General features: G+C 40.3%; 1 protein-coding gene across 3 annotated transcripts in view; it reads left to right on the top strand.

Moving 5' to 3' along the window:
• Positions 1-21,523, top strand: part of RAI14 (retinoic acid induced 14) — a 154,141-nt gene that overhangs the window by 118,669 nt on the left and 13,949 nt on the right. For 2 of the 3 annotated variants that reach the window (XM_066373727.1, XM_066373716.1), the window contains 8 exons: positions 10,327-10,391; positions 14,100-14,157; positions 14,861-14,931; positions 16,483-16,589; positions 17,265-17,443; positions 17,744-17,772; positions 18,858-18,944; positions 20,916-21,002. In XM_066373727.1, coding sequence (XP_066229824.1) covers positions 10,327-10,391; positions 14,100-14,157; positions 14,861-14,931; positions 16,483-16,589; positions 17,265-17,443; positions 17,744-17,772; positions 18,858-18,944; positions 20,916-21,002 — 683 coding nt within the window. The remainder of the gene's footprint in view (positions 1-10,326; positions 10,392-14,099; positions 14,158-14,860; positions 14,932-16,482; positions 16,590-17,264; positions 17,444-17,743; positions 17,773-18,857; positions 18,945-20,915; positions 21,003-21,523) is intronic. The other variant, XM_066373731.1, reaches the window with a different exon arrangement.

The following is a 21,523-nucleotide window of genomic DNA, read 5'->3' as shown; positions in this document are numbered from 1 at the left end:
TGCTCCAAAAATATTTTGAGAATTGGCATTCCCAGCAGGAGAATGAATGGCTTCCTTAAGTGACTATGTTGAGGGAAATACTAATTTATGTCGTACTAATTAAAGTTATCTTTAATCCTAAGCCCAGTTATTTTGTTTTTAAAGTTCATTTTGATCACTTTTGAAGTCCATTACATATAGAGCTTAAGTACCTTTGATGGGATGTATGTCCTCTAAATCCAACTGCCCATGGAACATTTTCTAAGATAGACCACATATTAGGACACAAAATAAGTCTCAATATATTTAAGAAGACTGAAATCATATCAAGCATTTTCTCTGACCATAATGATATGAAACTAGAATCAATCACAAGAAAAAAACTGAAGAACACACAAACACATGGAGGCTAAATAACATGTTACTAAGCAATGAATGGCTTGACTCGTGGGAACACAGTGCTCTGAGCAACACCGGCCACACCCAGCCAGCCGCCTCGTCCCTGGGACCTGAGGGCGGGAGCCATCAAGACACTGCACACCAGCCCCAGTCTGCTTTCGGTGGGTACATTTCACAGAGAAACGTGAATGGATAACAACAGGAAATGGTATTGGAACAGTGGGAATCAACAATTTTGCACAGGAAGCTTTGGGGGACATTTACTGTAGTCTGCCTCTCAGGAAAAGTAACTGAAACTCATGAAGCTCTTGCTTCATCCAGGACTTGTTAGCAAATCTTGCTCTGAAGTTGATTGGCTGATGAAGATGACACTGAGTAACTCTCCAGAACTAGATGAACTAGTGAGTGAAGAAGCATATGAGAAATACATACACTCTATTGAGGAGTGAAACTGGAGCCCCCCTAAATAAAGTAGCATGAAACAATTTGATCTAGCACAGTTATCTTAAATTAGTGTGGATGGAAGATTTAAAATAACAACTTTTAATAATGCCAGTTGAAAAAGAAACTAACAATGCTATTGGAAGAAAATAATCCCTTAACGTTCTAATAATTGCAGAGAAACACAATATGCATTTCTTCACAACACCCTATGATTTTTAGGCTAAGCTACAGTTATGATGTTAAGAATTCCTAAAATTACCTATGGTAAAATCTAGTAAGAAAGTATGCATTTCAAGGGTAACATTATTATCTTAAGACATATATGATATTGTAACTTGCTTACATTAGTTACTGGATTTGGGTCAAAATATTTAATGATCTTCCCATTGGACATAACTGGAAGTAAGAAAAGTTTTTTGTTATGGTGTCAGATGATGAAAACTACTGTATTGATTTAACAATATACTGAGTATGCTGGTGCTATTTTTATACAGTGAAGCAGCAGCCTTGCAGGAAAACAAGAAAGAGTAATAATAAAACATTCAACTTCATTAAAAAACAAACAATGAATGGGTTGACAGTGAGATCAGGAAGAAATAAAAAATCAAAAGATACCTAGAAACAAATGAAAATGACAATACAACAACTCAAAATCTATAGGACACAGTGAAAGCAGTCCTAAGAAGGAATTTCTTAGCATTACTGGATTATTTCAGGAAACAAGAAAAATCTCAGATAAACAATCTAATTTACACTTAAAGAACTTGAAAAAGTACAACAAACAAAGCCCAAAGGGAATAGAAAGAAAGAAATAATAAAGATCAGAACAGAAATAAATGAAATAGAATCTAAAAAAACAACAAAAGATCAATGAAACCCAAGAGCTAGTTCTTTGAAAAGATAAACAAGATTGATAAACCTTTAATCAGACTCATCAAGAAAAAAAGAGACCCCAAATAAATAAAATCAGAAATAAATGGGAAAGTAACAACTGACCCCAAAGAAATACCAAAGATTATAAGAAATATTGTAAACAACTATATGCCAACAAATTAGACAGCCTAGTTGAAATGAGTCAATTCTAGAAACATATAATCTTCCAAAATAGAATCAGGAGGAATCAGAATCTGAATAGGGAAATTGTAACTAGTGAAATTGAAGCAGTAATCAAAAGTTTTCAACAAGCAAATGTCCTGGACCAGATAACTTCACAGGTTAATTCAAAGAAGAGCTAACAACTATTCTCAAACTATTCCAAAAAATTCAAGAGAAGGGAAGACTTCTGAGCTCATGTTACAAGACCAGCATTATCCTAATTACAAAACCAGATAAAGACACTACAAAGAAAGAAAATTGTAGGCCAATATCCCTGATGAACATAAATGCTAAAATCCTCAACAAAATATTAGCAAACCAGACCCAGCAATACACTGAAAACATCCTACACCATGATCAAGTGGGATTTATTCCATGGATGCAAGGTTGGTACAGTATCCACAAATCAATAAACGTGATATACCACGTAAACAAAATGAAGGGCACACACATGATCATATCAATAGAGGCAGAAAAAGCATTTGATAAAACCCAGCACCCATTTATGATAAAAACTCTCAATAAAGTAGGAATAGATGAAACATACCTCAACGTAATGAAGGCCGTATATGACAAACCTATAGCCAACATTATACTCAATGGGCAAAAACTGCAAGTGTTTCCCTTAAAATAGGCAACAAGATAAAGATGTATGCTTTCACCAATCTTACTCAATGTAGTAAAGGAAATCCTAGCAACAGCAATCAGACAGGAAGAAGAAATACATTTGATAAGGGGTTAATATCCAGAATTTATGAATAACTTATATAACTCAACACCAAAAACTGCAAACAATATAATTAAAAAATGAGCCAAGGACCTGAATAGACACTTCTCTAAAAAGGATATAAAAATGGCCAATAGACGTATGAAAAGATGCTCAACATCAGAATGGCTATGATCAATAAATCAACAAACAACTAGTGTTGGCAAGGATGTAGAGAAAAGGGAACACTTGTGCACTGTTGGTTGGGATGCAGATTGATGGAGTTATGTCAGAAAATTTTAAAATGGACCTGCCTTATGACCCAGTGTTTCCACTTTTAGGAAGTTATCCAAAGAAACCTGAAACACTAATTTGAAAAAATATATGCACCCGTTTGTTCACTGCAGTGTTATTTACAATAGCCAAGATTTGGAAGCAGCCCAAGTGTCCAAGATTTGGAAGCAGCCCAAGTGTCCATCAGTAAATGAGTGGATAAAAAGCCATGGTACATTTACACAGTTTTATACTACAGGGCCATAAAAAGGAAGGAAATCTCACCTTTTGCAACAGCATGGATGGACATGGAGGGCATTAGGCCTCTCTTTTTATTATAGGGAAAATGTTTCTCTAATGTGTTCATTGTAGAAAAATTAGAAAATTGTAAAGAAAATTACAAGTGCTTCTACTGCTACCAAGAAGAAACAAATTTTACTATTTTGCTATATTTCCATCCAGGTTTTTCCTGGAATATTTTTATATAGCTGAAATCACATTATATCATAAACCCTACATCCTGCCCCCCCTTGTGAAAAAAAATTTTTTTTACCAGTATTCTTATGTTAAAAGTGGTTGAGAAGCATAGTTCTCATTTGTTTTTCAGTGGTCATAGAGCACAGCGTGGAATGTGTTTGTATTTACTACCCGAGTCCTAACTCAGATTCTAAGAGCCTGAAGTGTTGCGCTCTGCGACCTGGACACCCCAACACAGTGCACACTCTCTGCCCACTGAGGTCATTGCCCTCCAAGAAGCAACACTGGAAGGGGACCCTGTGGGCCCACCCCGGCTGCTTCTCCGGGCCAGTTACTGGGAACCACCAGAGTCTGTTTTTCCCCACTCTGTTTGGAAGTAGTGGAATCCACAGCACTGTGTGACCCCAGAACATTGTCCAGATAATTCGTGACTAAAAAATGTCTCTGAGCTGCCGGGTCACTTCCCTCTCGCCCAGCATTTTCAGCAGTGAGGTCAGCACTATGGTCCCTGGCTTATTGATTTACTTTGGTCTGAATGAGGCACCGACTTCTCATGATTTCTTGAGAGCATGCAAAGAGAACATGGGAACACAGGAAGGAAGAGGCTGTGTGTAAAAAACGTCCATGGAAACATTTGTTGTGTTGTCTAGAACAGCACTGCTCAGGCTTTTTTCTGTTCCAGCAAACAAGATAAATGTGGTGGCTTTTACTGCCCATGCCTGTGCCCTTCCAGTTGGCTATATCACCAACTCTCATCTCTCCCTCTCAAGAAAGCATATCAGAGTCCAAGGGAAGAACAAGGACATTAGTACACTGCTCCTTAAGTGGTCATTATTAGTACACACCATTTTTTTTGTTGTTGGTTAAGGTATGAATTAAATGGCTTAGCTCTTACAGGACTTGTCTTTTCAGTAAACCTACCTTAAGTATTGCTGTTATTACTGAGATATAGTCATCTTCAATCTCAACACACACAGAGAACTGGTATAGAAATCAATCTGTCACTATAAACCAGGATAACCCGTAGAGTTTCCAAAAAAAAACCTGCTTTCAAAATGTATCAAACTGACCCATTTTATTCTTTTTATCCACAAAGTCCATAGGATAGCCAAATTGGTACATTTGCCGACTTTTTAACCTAGAGACCGGACGTTAAGTTGTAGAGGTTTTTAGCATCTATTTTTTTTTTTTTTTTTTTACCAACTGTCTTTCCTCATGACATGCTGGAAGGCTGACAAGAGAATTCTGTGGATGCTTCACAAACCAACTTAAGAGCATGGCGCTGTCAGGAATCGAGGCCTTGGGTAGAGTTACACAGCAACATCACGGTCAGATCGTTTTCGGTGGCCTTTGAGGCTTAGTTGAGATGACGTGTAGGCATCTCAGCAGTGCCTGGCACACGAGGGCTCATTGCTTTCGGCTCTGATATTATCATGATTATTGCTGCTTTAGCCAGGTCACCTGTATTCTCTTTCACACACGAAGCTTTTGAAAAGGTTTCACATCTTTACAAAAAAAGCATTTGACAATCACCAAGCCAGCTGCTCTCCTTGTACAAATCAGAAAAATAGAACCCAAAGTCCTGCAAAAACACATGACTTAAGTTTTTGGCTTAGAAACGTTTCCCCGGTTACTTAATGGCCTGTCCTTCAAATAGCATCAGAGGTGTGCAGTGTCAGCTGGAGAAGTCAGCCCCAAGCTCACTGCACCATCTCTCTGAACTGGGCCTGCGTTGCTGGTCCAGCGGCTTTCATGGCTTTGTTTGCTCCTGTTCTTCACAGATGAGAGAAGTGGCGTTTCTGTCTGTTTCTCTAGAAAACACTTCTCCCAGACAAATAGTGGGCTTTTGGGGGGAAAGAGGGTGGGCAATGCCTGAACTGAGCACCCCAGAGTGTGAGGTGGGATTAAACAGCAGTATTAACAGAAGATTAAGGAAGACCAAAGCATCGTCTGTCTGTTACCAATGCTTCTCTGAAGCATTAGCTTTCAGACCCTTTTTATTAGGGAGAGCATAAACATTTGATGCAATATGACAAGGTGGCGGAAATAACACAGAATTTCCTCTCCCAGCTGAAAGTCCCAAATTGGTATGATAGCTCTGCTCCACACTCCTGATGCTCCATCATTCAGGGTGTTGCCTTGGTCCCAGGGACCCAGGATGGCTCCCCCTGAGTCTGCAACCCAACAGTAGGCAGTAACGGGAAATGCAAACGGAGCCCCCAAACAGCTACACTCTCTCACTGGACAGAGCATGATCCGTGACCACACCCAGCTTTATGAGAAGCTGGGCACTTCTGGGCAGCTATTGGTCCAGTTAAAACACAGACTGTTTTGCTATAGAAGGAAGTAGAACCAGAGGCTGAAGGATGGCATGTCATTCTGTCACACTCCTGTATCTTAAATATTCTCTGATCCCTTTGCACGTTTGACATTCATAATAAAAGTTTTCTCAAAGGAAGATGAGAAACTTAGGAGAGTGAGAGGTGAGGAATGGAAATGTCATTACAGAGGGTCCTCAGAAGGGGGAAAACTTGAGAACGCTTACTCTTCCCCTGGGTCTCCGGGGGCTGGTTTAGCTTTTGTTTTGATTTCTGGGTGGCCTTTCATTCCATTATACCCCCGATCCTACTCAGATTTGATATCATGTACAGATGCTAAAGGTAATACTTATCTTGAAAGTTAGGCCCTTTGGAGGATAGGTTATTTAAAATTAACTGCAAATTATAGCCAAAAGTGTATTTCATATTTAATTTGGAATGAAGGAAAACCAAAGACAATTATATGATTTATGGCGTTTTACGTGCTCTTAATTTGCATGGGAGGTCAGAACACATACAATAATTGGCATAGCCTGGCCATGAAAGTATTTCAGGTGATACATACACACACAACAAGCTTTTTTTTTTTTTTTTTTTTTTTTTTTTTACAGAGACAGAGAGAGGGATAGATAGGGACAGACAGACAGGAATGGAGAGAGATGAGAAGCATCAATCATCAGTTTTTCGTTGCGACACCTTAATTGTTCATTGATTGCTTTCTCATATGTGCTTTGACCGTGGGCCTTCAGCAGACTGAGTAACCCCTTGCTCAAGCCAGCGACCTTGGGTCCAAGCTGGTGAGCTTTGCTCAAACCACATGAGCCCGCGCTCAAGCTGGTGACCTCAGGGGTCTCGAACCTGGGTCCTCCACATCCCAGTCCGACGCTCTATCCACTGCACCCTGCCTGGTCAGGCACAAGCTCTTTGGTTCTACGTAAAACACTATGCAAATCTGCGCTGACAAGACTAAGATAGTTTCAAAATTCTAATATTAATCATTACTATAAACAAATCTGTTATCCTCTGATCTTCTCTCTTGAGACTATAACAAGGTGGATGAATTTGTGGTTCGGTAATAAAAATTTTAAGTAAAGATGAGGATTTCTAAGAATATTGTCTAAATATATTTAAAATTACAAATAAGAATCAAAAATATACTTTTATTGTTTAAATATATTCAGCATTCTGAAATTTCAATTATTTATTTTTATTTTTTTGTATTTTTCTGAAGTAAGAAATAGGGAGGCAGAGAGACTCCCACATGTGCCTGGCCGGAATCCACCCAGCAAGCCCACTAGGGGGTTATGCTCTGTCCATCTGGGGCATTGCTTTGTTGCAACCAGAGCCATTCCAGCACCTGAGGTGGAGGCCATGAAGCCATCCTCAGCGCCCGGGCCAACTTTTGCTTCAGTGGATCCTTGGCTGTGGGAGGGGAAGAGAGAGACAGAGAGGAAGGAGAGGGGGAGGGGTGGAGAAGCAGATGGGTGCCTCTCCTGTGTGCCCTGACCGGGAATCAAACCCGATACATCCACACACCGGGCCTATGCTCTACACTGAGCCAACCGGCCAGAGCCTGAAATTTCAATTCTTAAGAAAATATTTTAAACCTTCTTACCTAGTTGAGTATTATTTAAATATTTTTATGTTTATGTATTATGATCTGAAATATCATTCTCAAACTTTGGCTTTTTGCTATGGTGAGCCATATACCTTTGTATGCTGTGATTTCATTGGTTATAAATTTTTTCCCATGCACTGGAAGAGGATGTTCGCAGTCCCATCAGTAAATGTTCTGTTATATTAGTGAATTCTTCTCTGTTTCTCCAGTGATCTTAAAAAACATTAAAGAATGGTTATTGTCTGGAGTATTTGGGGGTAAGGTGTTCCCTGGCAAGGATAGTTGACCCATTCTTCTTAGACTGTCTTTCAATCATAAGGTTTTAAACCAGCTGGAATAGCCCACAGCTCTTGCCTTACAAGTAACATGGGGCAAACCACATTCTGCTGTACTGCACTTGAATTAGGCTTGCCTTGTTATTTGCCTGTGGGGAAATTCTTTCCTGATATTCCAGACAGATCCACAGCTGAGTGGGGCCAGACATCCTCACTGTCTCCTTACAGTGAGAGCCTGCCACTAATATAATATATTCTCCCCAGAAAACTTGGCATTTGGAAAGAGAATTTTGTTTTAACATTAGCAGTGAGGCATCTCACTTCGGATATTGTCCAGGACATGATGCATCGATCGAATTTTGAGACTATTTAAATGAAAGATACTGTATGCTCCTGGTTAGGAAAATGTCTCACAGGGCCAAAGAATAAAAATCTTTTTTTCTCCAGACACACAGTACTTGCTTTAGGTATCATGACTAGAGCACTGGAGTTAAATGGAAGCCTGCTGTTTATGTGATGATGAGTTGTTTAAATCCCACTACCATCCTGTCCTTGGGGAGCTGTGTGTTTTTTGCAATGGGTGCAGTGTATGTAAAACAGCTTTTGTCCACAACACAGACAAAAGTTAACGCATGCATACATGACATAAACAGTCTTCTGCTTACAATCAGGATGGGTTCCAAAAGTTCATCTGTGAGGCATTTGTTTAAAATGCAGCGTGTGCTTGTCCATAGAAACCCTGGTACAGATGATGGTTGGGAGCCAGGCTAGCCCACCCAGAGCCTGTTTAATGTCTAATGTAACTGAATTCACACCATGATGCGTTATACAGCCTGGAGGGGGGAGGTCTTGGGCAGTAAGAGAAGAAAGGGGAAGGGAAGAGCTTTGTCTTTCTACTCTCATTTCCCTCATTTTCCAATCTTACTCATCCTCATTCGTTTGGCAAAGTGGGGGTGGGAGTTGGAGGGATTCCTGGCTGTCAGTGACTCACCCCACAAAACAGTTCTCCCCCTTCCTCCGTGTACCCTTAAAATCTCTCAGTCCAGCTCAGCTCAGATAAAAAGGAATTGATCTTTTGATCTTTTACATGCTTTGATGCTGCTTGTTAAACAAACAGCTAAAGCCTCTGATTGTTAAACAGGGTATATTTCCTAGACATATGATTTTCTAATAATTAGTGGTTTTCCAGTCCCAAAGGAGAAATGGTATTTGGAGACTGGACCATCATATACAATAAATTGTTCCTCTAAGCCAGTGATTCTCAACTGTGGTGATCCTGCCCCTCCCCAACCCCCGAGGGACATGTATGTCTAGAGACATTCCTGATTGATCCAACTGGACATCTAGTGGGTAGAAGCAGAGATGTTGCTTAATATCCCACAATGCACAGGACCACCCCCTACAGCTTAAAATGTCAATATTACTGAGGCTGAGGTGTTCCATTGGGGGTATCTTGGTCAAATAGTATGGAAAATACAGGATTTAAGAGTTTACTGGGTATACTGCATTGGCTGGCAGTGGTAACTTTGGTTCTCTCCCTGCAAATCCCCTCCCCAGACATCTGTGATGAACGTCCCCTATTATTCAAATTAACAAGTGTTTATTGAGAGCCTACCACTTGTCAGCAGTGTCCTGGGCACTAGAGATACAGCAGGGAGTAGGGAGTAAGACAACTCCTGTCGTCACTGAGTGTATATTCCATTGGGGAAAGGAGAACCATTAACTATGTAAATATGCAGATCGGTTCAGAGAGAAAGAAGGGACAGTGGGAAGGAAGTGTTGGAACGTGTTCTGTGCCCTGAAGCATAAGGACATACAGCAGGGAGAAGGGACAGAAAGGACTGGGGAGGAAATGGAATTGGAATTGGGGGGTCAGGGAAGTGCTCATTCGGAAGGCAGAGGGAGGCGAAAGAGCAAGGTGGGTGGTCTCCTAGGGGAGGAGAAGCCAGGAAGCGGAGAGCAGGTTCTCAGTGCCCTAGACTGGCACCTGCCGGTCTGGTAGCTACCACGCTGCCCCTAAGCCGCTGTTCCATAGAAACCCTATGGGCCCATTAGGCATGGGGAGCAGTTGGGTGTAAGTTAGGGTTTCCTGAAGTTATCTGTCCACAGAAACATCACAGAGCCTCATATCAGGTTGCGTTCTTAAAGGAAATGGAAAGACATGCTGCTTTAGTAGCGCATGGTTGTTTTGTAACTCCGTCCTTTCTTTTACATAAGAGTTTTGAATATCTGAGAACTCCAGGTAATTTCCATTCAGGGGCTGGAAGACATTTGGAGGGGAAAGAAGAGGTCAGAAGTTAGGGATGGGACTGTGTGGGTGTGGGGTGGGTTCTCTGCTGGCTCACAGGCTGCCTTAACTGGGTCCCCAAGTCTGCGGTCTTCACAGCCTGACGTGACCGTGGACCCAGGACCTTTGGCATCTGTATTGGTAGTGGAAAACAGGGTTCCTACGCAGCCTGTTGTGGGACCCCGCCAGCTCTGGCCCAGGGCTTAATTGCACCCTAGAGAATGGCAGCCCAAGTGACCCGGAGTGTTATCGGGTGGGCAGGACGCTCTGTGCTCTCCCCACGTTTGTCACGCTAAACTTCAAAGATAAGACATTTGGGCCTGGCTCTTAGAATAACAATCCCTCCTTTGTGGGAGAACAGTTTATTTCCTCATAGTTGTCTTCATTACAGAGATAAGAGATTTAAAATGTGTGGTCTTTTTCTCCCCATTTTTTTTCCCCTTAAATCTATTTAGGACACAGTGCTCTGCACCTCGCTGCCAGGCACAGCCACCACGAGTGCGTCCGGAAGCTCCTTCAGGTAAAAAAATGACAGCAACTTCAATTATGAGCATGTCACTTTTAAAATTTAAACGTTATCTTATCTGTGAAAAGAACAAATTCTCTCTTTCTCTCTTCTTTTCCTTTTCTCTTTCTTTCCCTCTTTCTCTCTCTATTAAAACTCTCTCAGAACCTGGGTTCTCTCAGTAGCTTCATTATTGAAATGACAGCAGAGAGGAGATTATTTCCATAGCAATCGCCCCGGTAGGGAATTTGGAGTGTCTTCCTGGAGTCCAGTCTTTTTCTTTCCGTTATTCTTTATTCAGATCCTGTTTTTCTTTTCTGAAGGATTTGTGCCCTTTAACTAGTCAGTTGAAAAGAATTTTTTTCCCATGCTGTTGGAGATCCTTATAATATTGGCTCTCCTCTAGCCTAGTCCTCTCTCTTCCAATCATTAGTAGAATACAGCTCCTCTTGCAAAGCAAAATTCCAACCAGTATTTCCTCGTATGTAACTCGATGCGATTTTAGATCTCAAGTTTTAAGTTTTTTGGTTTTATTCTTCTTTATAAATTTTAAGCTACCTCCCTGGTTTGACAACTTTGCCAGGAAGATTACAATGGTTACTAAAGGTGACGACTTCCCATAAATCGTTAAAGGTGAATATTTAATGAAATCCCAGTATCAGCCCTTACTGTAACATCTAGCTGTTGCTGGTCAAAATGCAAGCTGGCTGTTTTCAGGAACAGCATCAGGCAGTAAAATACGTATTTGGAGCACTGTCTGTTCTCTGCCTTCAGAGCACTGTTTGGGACCCAGCATCTTGCTTTAATTTGGCTTTGCCATTCTGATGCAGAGATGTGGTCGCATTCTTCAGCTTGTACTGCTCTGCTGATCACACAGCTTCTTGTCTTGCATGACAGAATGCCAGCCAGCTACCACCAATGCCAGGAATGCTTAACCTTCACAGGTCTTTGACGTGAAAGGCAAGAAAAACAGATCATCTGTGGTGCTTATTATTATTATTATTATTTATTATTATGAGTCTTCTCCCTGAAAACAGTTAAAATTGAACTTTCCTTACCTTTCTTTTCTGGGACTGAGCACACCAGAGAAATGAAAATCATTGACTTCACCCAGTTAGTGCCTTGCCTCCACGCCCTGAGTCTTACTTTGATTTTTAAAACTTGTCTATGCTTTGAATCTCCATTCCCATCCTGCCTTGCCCATCCAGACTTTGCATCTGGCTCTGATTTTAAGGAATAATGAACTTGACAAGCTGGAAATCCTCATGGGCAGGGACCAGATATTCTAGCCTCCAATGTAATCTTATATCTGGGTATGCAAATAGGTTGGTTTTTCTCTGGAATCTTTGAAGCCTTTAAACAGTTCCTTGTGCTGTTCTAAAATTAGGCCACAGCATGGTAAAAGTTGTAACTTGATCTTCATTCTTCTCACCACTGAAGGGCAGACAGACGTTTCACTCTGAACGTTGCCTGTTCTTGCCTCCCCGAACTTATATACACTGTCTGGATGCTCTTTCTGGACATTAGTTAAAAATTGAGGCTTTGATGTCCTCTAATGGGTTGCTTCCCTTGGGTCCTGAGCCTCTCTAGTCAGTTCTTCCTCTCGTGTCTTGGCAGCCCATGCTGTCTGCGATGTGACTGCTGTTATTCCTGCTACCCCCACCCCTGCACCCTCTGCATTTGCTCCTTTCTCTGGGCTCTTCCTGTCAGTCTTCTGGGGATGCTTGCCCTCTCTGGTGGCTATTGTTTTAAAGCTCTGCCTCCTCAAGGCAGTGAGTACAAATAGGACCTTGTGAAATCCTTCAAATTCAAATGCACTCTCTCCTTCCCCTGATAACCTGCTATTCCTCCCACTCTTTCTTTCTTCTAAAAAGTGTTCCTTGGGCACCACTCCCTGTATCAAGCATGTATTGTATACTCATGAACACAGCAACCTTCTGAATCCTGATGGAGCTTACAGTCTGGCAAACAAGTACACAAATGCATGTTAAAAACTGAACAGCACTAAAAGGAAACTAACGGTACTTGAGAGAGGAGTAAGGGTGGTGTTCAGGGAAGGCCTCATAGAGGAGGTGATAATTAAGCTGAGAACTCAACAATGCAAAGAGCCAAAGCATTCAAAGCAGACACAACAGCAGGTACAAAAGACTTAAGGTAGGCAGAGCACTAGTCAAAGAGGAAAGAAAGCCCTTGAGTGGGCCTGGGGCAAAGCATGGGAGGAGGGCACTAAAGGTACAGGAATGGGCCTTGTATGTCATAAGGTGCAGACTTTAATTGATCTAAACACAGTATACAACTGTAAGAGCTTTTAAGTAAAGAGTGACATTCACAGTTTTAAAAGATCGCTCTAATTATATGGAGAGTTGACTAAAGGGGGGAAACTTAGAGTGCTTAGACCTTCCAGGGGGAGGCTGTTGTTTCTGTCCAGGTAGGAAGGTGCCAGTTTACAAGGGGTTGTCATGGAGAAACAAGAGACAGTAGAATGAGGCTATGTTTTTGGAGCAGAATTGACGGAACATGGTGGAAAGAGAAGGAAGAGAAGAAATCAGAGTTGACTGAGTGGTTTTCGGCTCATTAGGTAGATTGACTAGATTGATGTGACACTGTTGACAGATGGGGACTTGTCGGAGGATCAGGCTGGGGGAGGGGGAAGGAACCAGAAGACTTGGCTGTGCCAGGCTTCAGGTGCCTGTGAGACATCAGGATGGAATGGGAACCAGGCAGGGGGTTGTTAAGCCTGGTGCTCAGAGATGACTGCTTGTATACAGGTAGGAACACAGGCTCCATCCAGCTCAGCCTGTCTAGGTTCAAATCCTTGCTGTGCTGCCTACAGTGACCTGAACAAATTGTTAACATCTTTGTACCTCAGTTTCCTCATCTGAGGTACTGGGGCTAAATGGTAGTACCCAATGAGGGTTGTTAGGAACCTTAAAGCAATTCTTTGAACAAGGCCTGGCACATAACAGATAACATTCGGGACACGATGTGATTGCTGTTATTGATAAGCTATGCATTTGGAGGTCACTAGATTTTTGATATGGGTGAGATTACTGAGGAAGACAGCTTAGAGAGAGAGCGCTGAGGAACCGAGGTTTTATGTTTGGCTGAAGGAGGAGTGGCCAGGGCTGTAGGATAAAAACCAGGATTGGCCGGATGGGGCGGTGCTCTAGGAGCTGAGAGGGAGTGGACTGCAGGTGAGAGGTCGGCCAGAAGAGGGCAAAAATGTTCATCGTCATTGGAAACACAAGGATCGTTGGCGACATAGACTGGGACGTTTCTCTGGAGTCTTGAGGGAAAACACCTGACTGGGTTCAGAAATAAATGGCAGGAGAGGAAGTGTGGACTATGTGTGGGCAATTCTTAAGAAAAAAAATAGGTTTTGTAAAGGGGACAGAGATTTAGGGCAGGAAGTAGGTTGGGAGGTGATAGTATCAAGGTGAGAAATTTGAGAGCATGTTTGTTAGCTGGTGGGGACGATCCAGTGGGAATATGGTGAACAGAAGGGGATATCTAAAGCAGGAACAGGGTGACAGTTTGCCTGTGTCATGATTCCTGGAGATGAGTACCCATCCCCATAAGAAGCTGTCAGCCCCTGGAGTGTGGCAGTTGATGCCATTCATGTGTATTCTCTTCCCAATAAGTCCCATCATACTTTGCAGGAAAAAAGATGCACTGAATAGAACTGAACTATTATTATATAGAGTTGTTGTTTTTGTCTTCCAGGCTAAATGCCCAGCCGAAAGTGTTGACAGCTCTGGGAAAACTGCTCTGCATTACGCAGGTAACTTTCATTATTCTCATCTCTGTCTTCTGCCCAAAGACACATGGACCTTCCATTTTCCTGATTCAAGCCATTAAACCTACTGTCTTATTCCTGGTGCTGTTTTCTGTCATCACTCCTAGATATTCCCATTTTATTCAATTTATTCATCAAAGCGTGTAGAGTTACCAAGGAATAAATCTAGAACTCATCGATGGTCCACCAAACTACCAGTAGGAATTGTCTTGGTTGTATTTTAATTAGTGTAAGGCTCTTGTTTAAACCAAGAGATATTCATTCATAAGCATTTGTCGATGTCAAGTAGCACATGATTTGGTTTTCTTGATTTGGTGCTCATGAAGAGCATCAGTCCATTTATCAACATTTTGTTTCACGGTATGTCACACAGCCCCAAGTGACCAAAGTTGGCAGTGGACTGTGGGATGATTAGATTTACACGTTTCTTTTAGGGCTAGTTGTGGAAAAGCTCAGTCAAATGTGTCCAATGGCAACTGGCAGTGCCGGCTGTCGGGCTGGTCACACTGAAATGAGACAGTGACGGAGAGCACCTCCTGCTCCAGCCTCCTGGCGCCCTGCTCTCCGGTGCAGCCCAGTGAACAGGGGCAGATGGGGAGAACCCCAGCTTCTTACAGGCGTGTGTGAGGCCCAGGTTGTAGGAGCAGCTTTGTGACCGGCCCTGGTATCTGTGTTTTCCTTTCCCCAGCGGCACAGGGCTGCCTGCAAGCTGTGCAGGTGCTTTGCGAGCACAAGAGCCCCATCAACCTCAAGGATTTGGTAAGTACCGGGCAGTGGTGCGGGATGCACGTGGATGTGGGGTTCTAGCGTGCTGTGGGCTACTTCTGAGGGTCACTGAGACTTAAGAGACCTAAGTGTTTGGCAAATTCTATGGCTTTTCAGCCTAGCTCCTTTTTCTACAAAATGGATGTAAGTATTCTCCCCATACGTCCCTAAAGCTTAAATAGAAAACTTTTTACAGCGTGTACTTCCCCTACGGTATATTTGTATCTAAGGATATGTGTGTGTGTGTGTGTGTGTGTGATCTGCACTCAGCTTAAAATTAATATTACTTAGTTCCTAGATTTTTAAAAATTAAAAAAAAAATAGTCTAAGTAGAAGTTTTATTCTTTTTTTCACCTGAGGTGCTGCTGTTTAAGATTTCCCAATGGTGAATACCACTTCTAGCCTATTTTAACCTCTCTGGGCTATTTGGAGAGTGAATTTACATGCCTGTAGCTCCGGCTTACAGGGTTCAGTTCCTACCATTGCAGGGGAATTGTACACGCTTACACTGCGTGGAGATACTGTGAAGAGAACATATGGAATCTGTGAATAACTTCACACTCCTTGAATTTCAGTACTTTATAACCAGAAAGTATTATAACTTCTCAGAGATAATTTTTTAGAAATGTGTCTGAAGGTCTACTTTAAAAAGAGAATCTTTAAGCAGCAACTGTATTATAACAAATCCCCATGTTACAATAATTGGAGATATTGTAGCCTTTTTTTCCTTTGCCTATTTAAATACATCTACCCTAAAAATTCCTGTTGACCCCATTTGTAGGGCATGTCCAAGGAAAGGGGAGAACAGAAGCTTCTCTTGTGGTTTGTGTCATTTGAATCAGGCCCCCTTCACCCTAGAGTTAGGGAAATAGTCGCCTCTATAGTCTTCTAGTATTTTTTTCATTTGTGCCATTTTAATGCTTAAATTCTTCATGTAGGTATATGAGTTGGGGATCTAATTTTCTTTTTTTCCTAAAGAAATTGCTATATTATAATATATTAAATAAATCATTCCTTCCCTCCGTCTCTTTATCTAGTTATGTGTCAACAATAGACACTCTTAACTTATGCTAATTTTGATACCCAGTGAGCTTGTGAAAGAGCGTGCTTCCCAGAAGACACAGTGACAAGAGAGGGGGCACGTGGTTCACGCGGAAGAGTGCTGCTCAGAGGGTGTGGGGCCCTCGGTGCCACATGAAGCAAGCCCTTCGTTTCTCCAGAACCATCTCTCAGTAACCATGGCATCTTTGTGTGCTTTGAGCCTTTACACACTTTGTGTCCCTCTGTCTTATATTGTCACCGGGCAGAGTGAGGGCCCAGGGAACAAGCGACTTGAGAGGCCAAGGCTCATGAGGAAAAGCTAAGAGTGGGATTCTGTAAGAGACGTTGTGCAGTGATGGAATGGCAGCCCGATTGAGCACAGATGTCATGGGGGGTCACATATAGGAGCAGCGGCCCACTCGGGAATACATGTAGAAAAAAGAGGGGCCTTTGCAATTCTGGCACTGGCGTCTGTGTAACAGTTGATCTGAACTTGTCTCCTAGGATGGAAGTATCCCCCTGCTCCTCGCAGTGCAGAGCGGCCACGGGGAGGTCTGTCGCTTTCTTCTGGACCATGGAGCAGATGTAAATTCCAGGGACAAAAATGGAAGGTACCGAGAAACTCGAGACCATGTGATTTCAGTGATAGCCACATGCTGGGAGTCTTTCAAAACATCGTAACTTTGTTTTGGATCATTTCTTACGAAATGGCTTTAACTTTGCGCTTTTTTATTTTTTGCCTTTTTAAATACTCAAGGATCTATTTTAACTTAAAAACATTCTCCCCCCTCCCCAGACCTCTGGGAACATCATTGAGTCTGTGATGAGATTATCAAATACTAAAGTGAAGAGGCCATTTTCTCTGACTTTTCTTGCAAAATTATAGAAAAGGAAACATATTAGTTTCTTTTAAAAAAAAAAGAAAAAAGAAATTCTAACAATGTATAGGTAATTTGAAGTGCTTGAGGTGAAAAAAGTGACAAGATTTGTGCCAATCATATTAAATTTCATCATATTTAGAAGATTATATTTAGAAGAAGGTTATGTCTATGTTACTTGACCTAATGTGGCTCAGTGTTTGGAGTGAATCAGAGGTTTTAAAAAACAACTACCTAATTTCATCTTGATAGCCCTCCATTTTGCATGCCCTAACAGATTAAGTATAGTGTGGTTTTAACAGCGTTTAATCTTCTATTCCCTGTTTTTTAAGACAAATGAAATAGTTTTCCCAGACTGCATTCTCACATTTTGTTAGTACTAATTTGGTGTCTCCTTTTTCTCTTTAGAACTGCTCTGATGGTGGCTTGTGAGACTGGCAGCTCGAGCGTTGTAGAAGCTTTAATTAAAAAGGGTGCCGACCTGACCCTTGTGGATTCTCTTGGACACAATGCCTTACATTATTCCAAACTCTCAGAGAACGCAGGAATTCAAAGCCTTCTATTATCAAAAATCTCTCAGGATGCTGGTATGTGAAAGAAAATAGCCAGTGTTGTTTTAAATTTATCCGTTCTATTTTCCCCAAAGGATGAAGGAATTTGTGCAATATGATATGCTTTATTATTCTTTTAAACATATTCTTGAAGAAAAATGAAGTGTTACGTATTGTGTATAGTGTGTTTGTGTGTGTGTGTGTGTGTGTGTGTGTGTGTGTGTGTGTGTGTATCCACCCCACCCAACCCCTACCTTGCACCTAAAGTGGATTATGAGTTAGTATGGTTCTTACATTTATTTTTTTCTTTCTTCTTTTCCCCACATTTTCCTCTAGATTTAAAGACACCAACAAAACCAAAGCAGGTATTTATCTTTGGGGAAGGGGACTCTTTTACTTCATTATTGCTTGTGGGAGTTTGAAAAAGGTTCCAATTTTCTGTGGTTTTAGAAAAGTGATAAAAACTGTGCTGAGAATACTTAGGGAGTGAAATACCTTTAGAATAAATGATTCATCGTTATAAGGTAGTAAATGTTTTTTAAACAGTTTACTCTATCTCCAAAGCTTGTCACTTTAAACCTACTACTTATATATTTATCTTGTTCTGAAATGTACTAATATTTCCTAGTGTTTTGGAAATGTGTGATGTGGTTTAAACTCTGAGAATGAATAATAATATTCTGAATACTCATAATATCACATGGATTATAGACCTACCTCCATGGCAATGTTAGGTACTTAATGAAAATGAGAGATTGAGCTTTTCTTTTTGATTGAGGCTTTTTAAAAATGTCACTGGTATTCACAGAAATTGAGATGTTTGCCGTGTTACTTTGGACCTTTTTCTAGAAACAGTCACTATCGCTTACTTTATTATTAACGAGATGTATGTTAAAAAAAAAACAAAACAAGATGTATGTTTGAATGTTTATTTATACCTCAGAGTTTTTGAAAAAATTATAAACACAAAACTCAATCCTGAATTTATTATGTAAAATAATAAATTCTGTGTTACTTATTTATCCATAACCTTGAGAGATGCAGTTCTCCCAGCCTCCTGTATTTACATTCTTTAAGGAAAGGAACGAAAGCAATGCAGAGGGGGAATGCCGCTGCTCTGCGTTCAGGCTCTGGCTGGACCGAGCGTCTTCTGGGTTCTATATTGTGGCAGACAGCTCCTCACCCTCTGCTTTCCCAGTGTTCCACACCAACTTAATCTGATTTTGTCCTGTGTTTTTTTATTTTCTTGCTATTAAAGCATGAGGTGCCGGAAGAAAACTTTGAGCATGCACATTACTTATTTTTATATTAGTAACAGATTTCAGATTGTGGTAAAGGAAGAAATGCATGAACTGTTGAGGTTTTTCTCATTGTTTGATGCAGCTGTTTGCTCAAGACTTTACTAACCTAACTAACCCACCTCCATTCTTTGAACTGTGATAACTTTCAGCATGATCAAGTGTCTAAAATAAGCTCAGAAAGAAGTGGAACTCCAAAAAAACGCAAAGCTCCACCACCTCCTATCAGTCCTACCCAGGTAAAAACAAAAGCAGACCCACAGTGAACAAGCGTCCAACAGCAAAGTCATCATTGTGTCATTCTGTGTTTAGGCCAAAAAAAAATGTTTTAGAATTGAGCCTTAAATGCACATTAAATTTTTTTTTAGTGGTTTTAAATTATAAATTGTGGTATGGAAGATTTTGATTATTAGTATGGAAATATGGTTGATTCTTATTTGTTTTAAAACTGAAGAATTGAACAATATCTTTTTTCAAAATCTCAAATTTCTCAAAATCTTTATGGCAGAAACATTTCTTTAAAAAAAATTTTTTTTTAAAGATTTTATTCATTTTAGAGAGGGTGAGTGAGAGAGAGAGAGACAGAGAAAGAGATGGAGAGAAGGAACAGGAAGCACCAACTCCCATGTGTGCCTTAACCAGGCAAGCCTGGGGTTTCCAACAGGCGACCTCAGCATTCCAGATCAACACTTTATCCACTGCGCCACCACAGGTCAAGCAGAAACTTTTCCCTTAATACAGTGGTTCTCAAAGTGTGCGCCAGGGTGCACTGGTGCGCCCTAGAAGATTTCCAGGTGTGCCCTATGGTATTCCAGAGAAATATGTGCCTTTTGGGGACCAAAAAGCCAACAGGATTTTTGGAGGTTAGATTTTTGGAAGGCAGAGGTGTGGGGAATTGGCTGTAAGCTGACAGTCTGCCCAACCCCCCACCTCACTTGCCTAATTAGGTTGCAAAAGGCTGTTAAGCTGTGGCGCTGGATTGTTTACACTACCCTTGTGTTCCCTAAAAGACTGGAGGCAAGTTTCTTCTATCTTTTGTTTGGTGTAAAGTTAAGATGTTATGTATGGTGGGAGTTTCTGCACTCAACACAATTAAGAGTAAAAAGAGAGGAATTCTTCAATGTATTGACAAGGAAATGAGAGTCTGCCTTTCAAATATATGCCCAAACGTTGAAGAAATCGCTAGGACACATCAAGCTCATGTTTCTCATAAACACAAGAATGAAAAAACTTAACATTGCCCTGGGACCTGCCAAATTTACTAAATCTTACTAAGAATGTATCTATATAATAAAAAGATAACTTTTTGTCATGTCTTTTTTTTATTTTTAACCCCTCTTTTTTACAAATTCTAAAAAGCATAACTCAAAAAAAGTAACATGAAAATGTTTTTTAATATCAGAATAAATTTAATTTTGTTGTATTTATTTCAATTACCATAAAAGCACGCTTGGACTTTATATTTTTTTCTTTAATATTTGACTTAATTATCATAACATTTCTCAGAAATTTGTATATAGTGCGCCTCCAGTTATTTGTAGGATTTTAAATGCACCCCAACTTCAAAAAGTTTGAGAACCACTGCCTTAAGATAACAAGCTCTGTTCCTTGAGATCCTCATATTACAGCTCCAGTGAAGACAGGAGTATAGGTAGCTAGTGAGGTGGTTAGTGAAAATGAGTTTTAGTTTCTTAAAACACTGTTAAGATATATTTGCCTTTATAAATTACATTTAAGGTTACTTAAAATAGCTTTCATCTCAGGTTATAGTGAGTGCTGCATAGAGGAGGAAGTGAAGAAATCTGTGAAATGGCAGATAAAAACAGGCTGGGGGGTGTTATTAAAAGAATCTTAAGTCATAAAAAGAATAATCCATGTTCAAATAGTTGAGAGGAATATCTCATCTGATAAGTAATTCTGTGTTAGCATATTTATTAATAATATTCTCAACCTGCAATAGAAGTTTGATAGATTTTTAAAATTGATTCTAGTAAATATAGAAACAAAGCTACTTAGCTATATTCTGCAAGTAACATTGAATTACATTGAAAATATGTTACACCCCAAATAATTGAAACTAAAGATGATAACTGTTAGATTTATTTGCATTAAGTTAAATTCTTTGGCAGCTGGAGAAGAAAGAACTTTGAAGCATTCTTTATCAGTAGTTTTCTTTCTTTCTTTCTCTCTCTCTCTCTCTTTTTTTTTAGTTGAGTGATGCATCTTCACCAAGATCAATAACTTCAACACCAATTTCGGGAAAGGAATCAGCATTTTTTGCTGAACCACCCTTCAAGGTATTTTCTTTCTGTGTGTTCAACTTTGCTGTTGAATTGTATGATACATGATAGACTTTGTTTAAGTTATACAACACTAGGCAAAACAATATACTTCTCAGTGATCGGTGTACAAACCTTTCATCAATTAGCACCCTTGATTTTTTCCTGACATGGACCCAATACAATGAATAAATTATACTCATTAGCTAATAATTAATTTCTTCATTTACTAAAAAGGGACAAAGATGAAACTTACCTGATAACCAGGCATCTTACTAAATTGAGTGGATATAATGACAATAAAGTGAAAAGTTTCGTTGTTCTGTGATGTCTTACTGAGAAGTAATAGTATATTTTCAACTAAACTTTTTTCTGACCAAACAGTAGTATGTATTTATTTTAGAAATTTTTAAAAATTCATTAAGCTTTATTTCACCTGGTTCTAAAGATTTGTGGTTTGAAAGTATTTTGAGCAATGGGAAGATATTTCAGTTCAATATCTGTATACCTAATAATCACTAGGAAATCATACATGGGAA

The sequence above is a fragment of the Saccopteryx leptura genome, chromosome 1 (genome assembly GCF_036850995.1).
Source record: "Saccopteryx leptura isolate mSacLep1 chromosome 1, mSacLep1_pri_phased_curated, whole genome shotgun sequence".
In the NCBI taxonomy this organism is placed as follows: Eukaryota; Metazoa; Chordata; class Mammalia; order Chiroptera; family Emballonuridae; genus Saccopteryx; species Saccopteryx leptura.
Note: the sequence above shows the minus strand (reverse complement) of the source record. Positions and strands in the feature narration are given on the sequence as shown.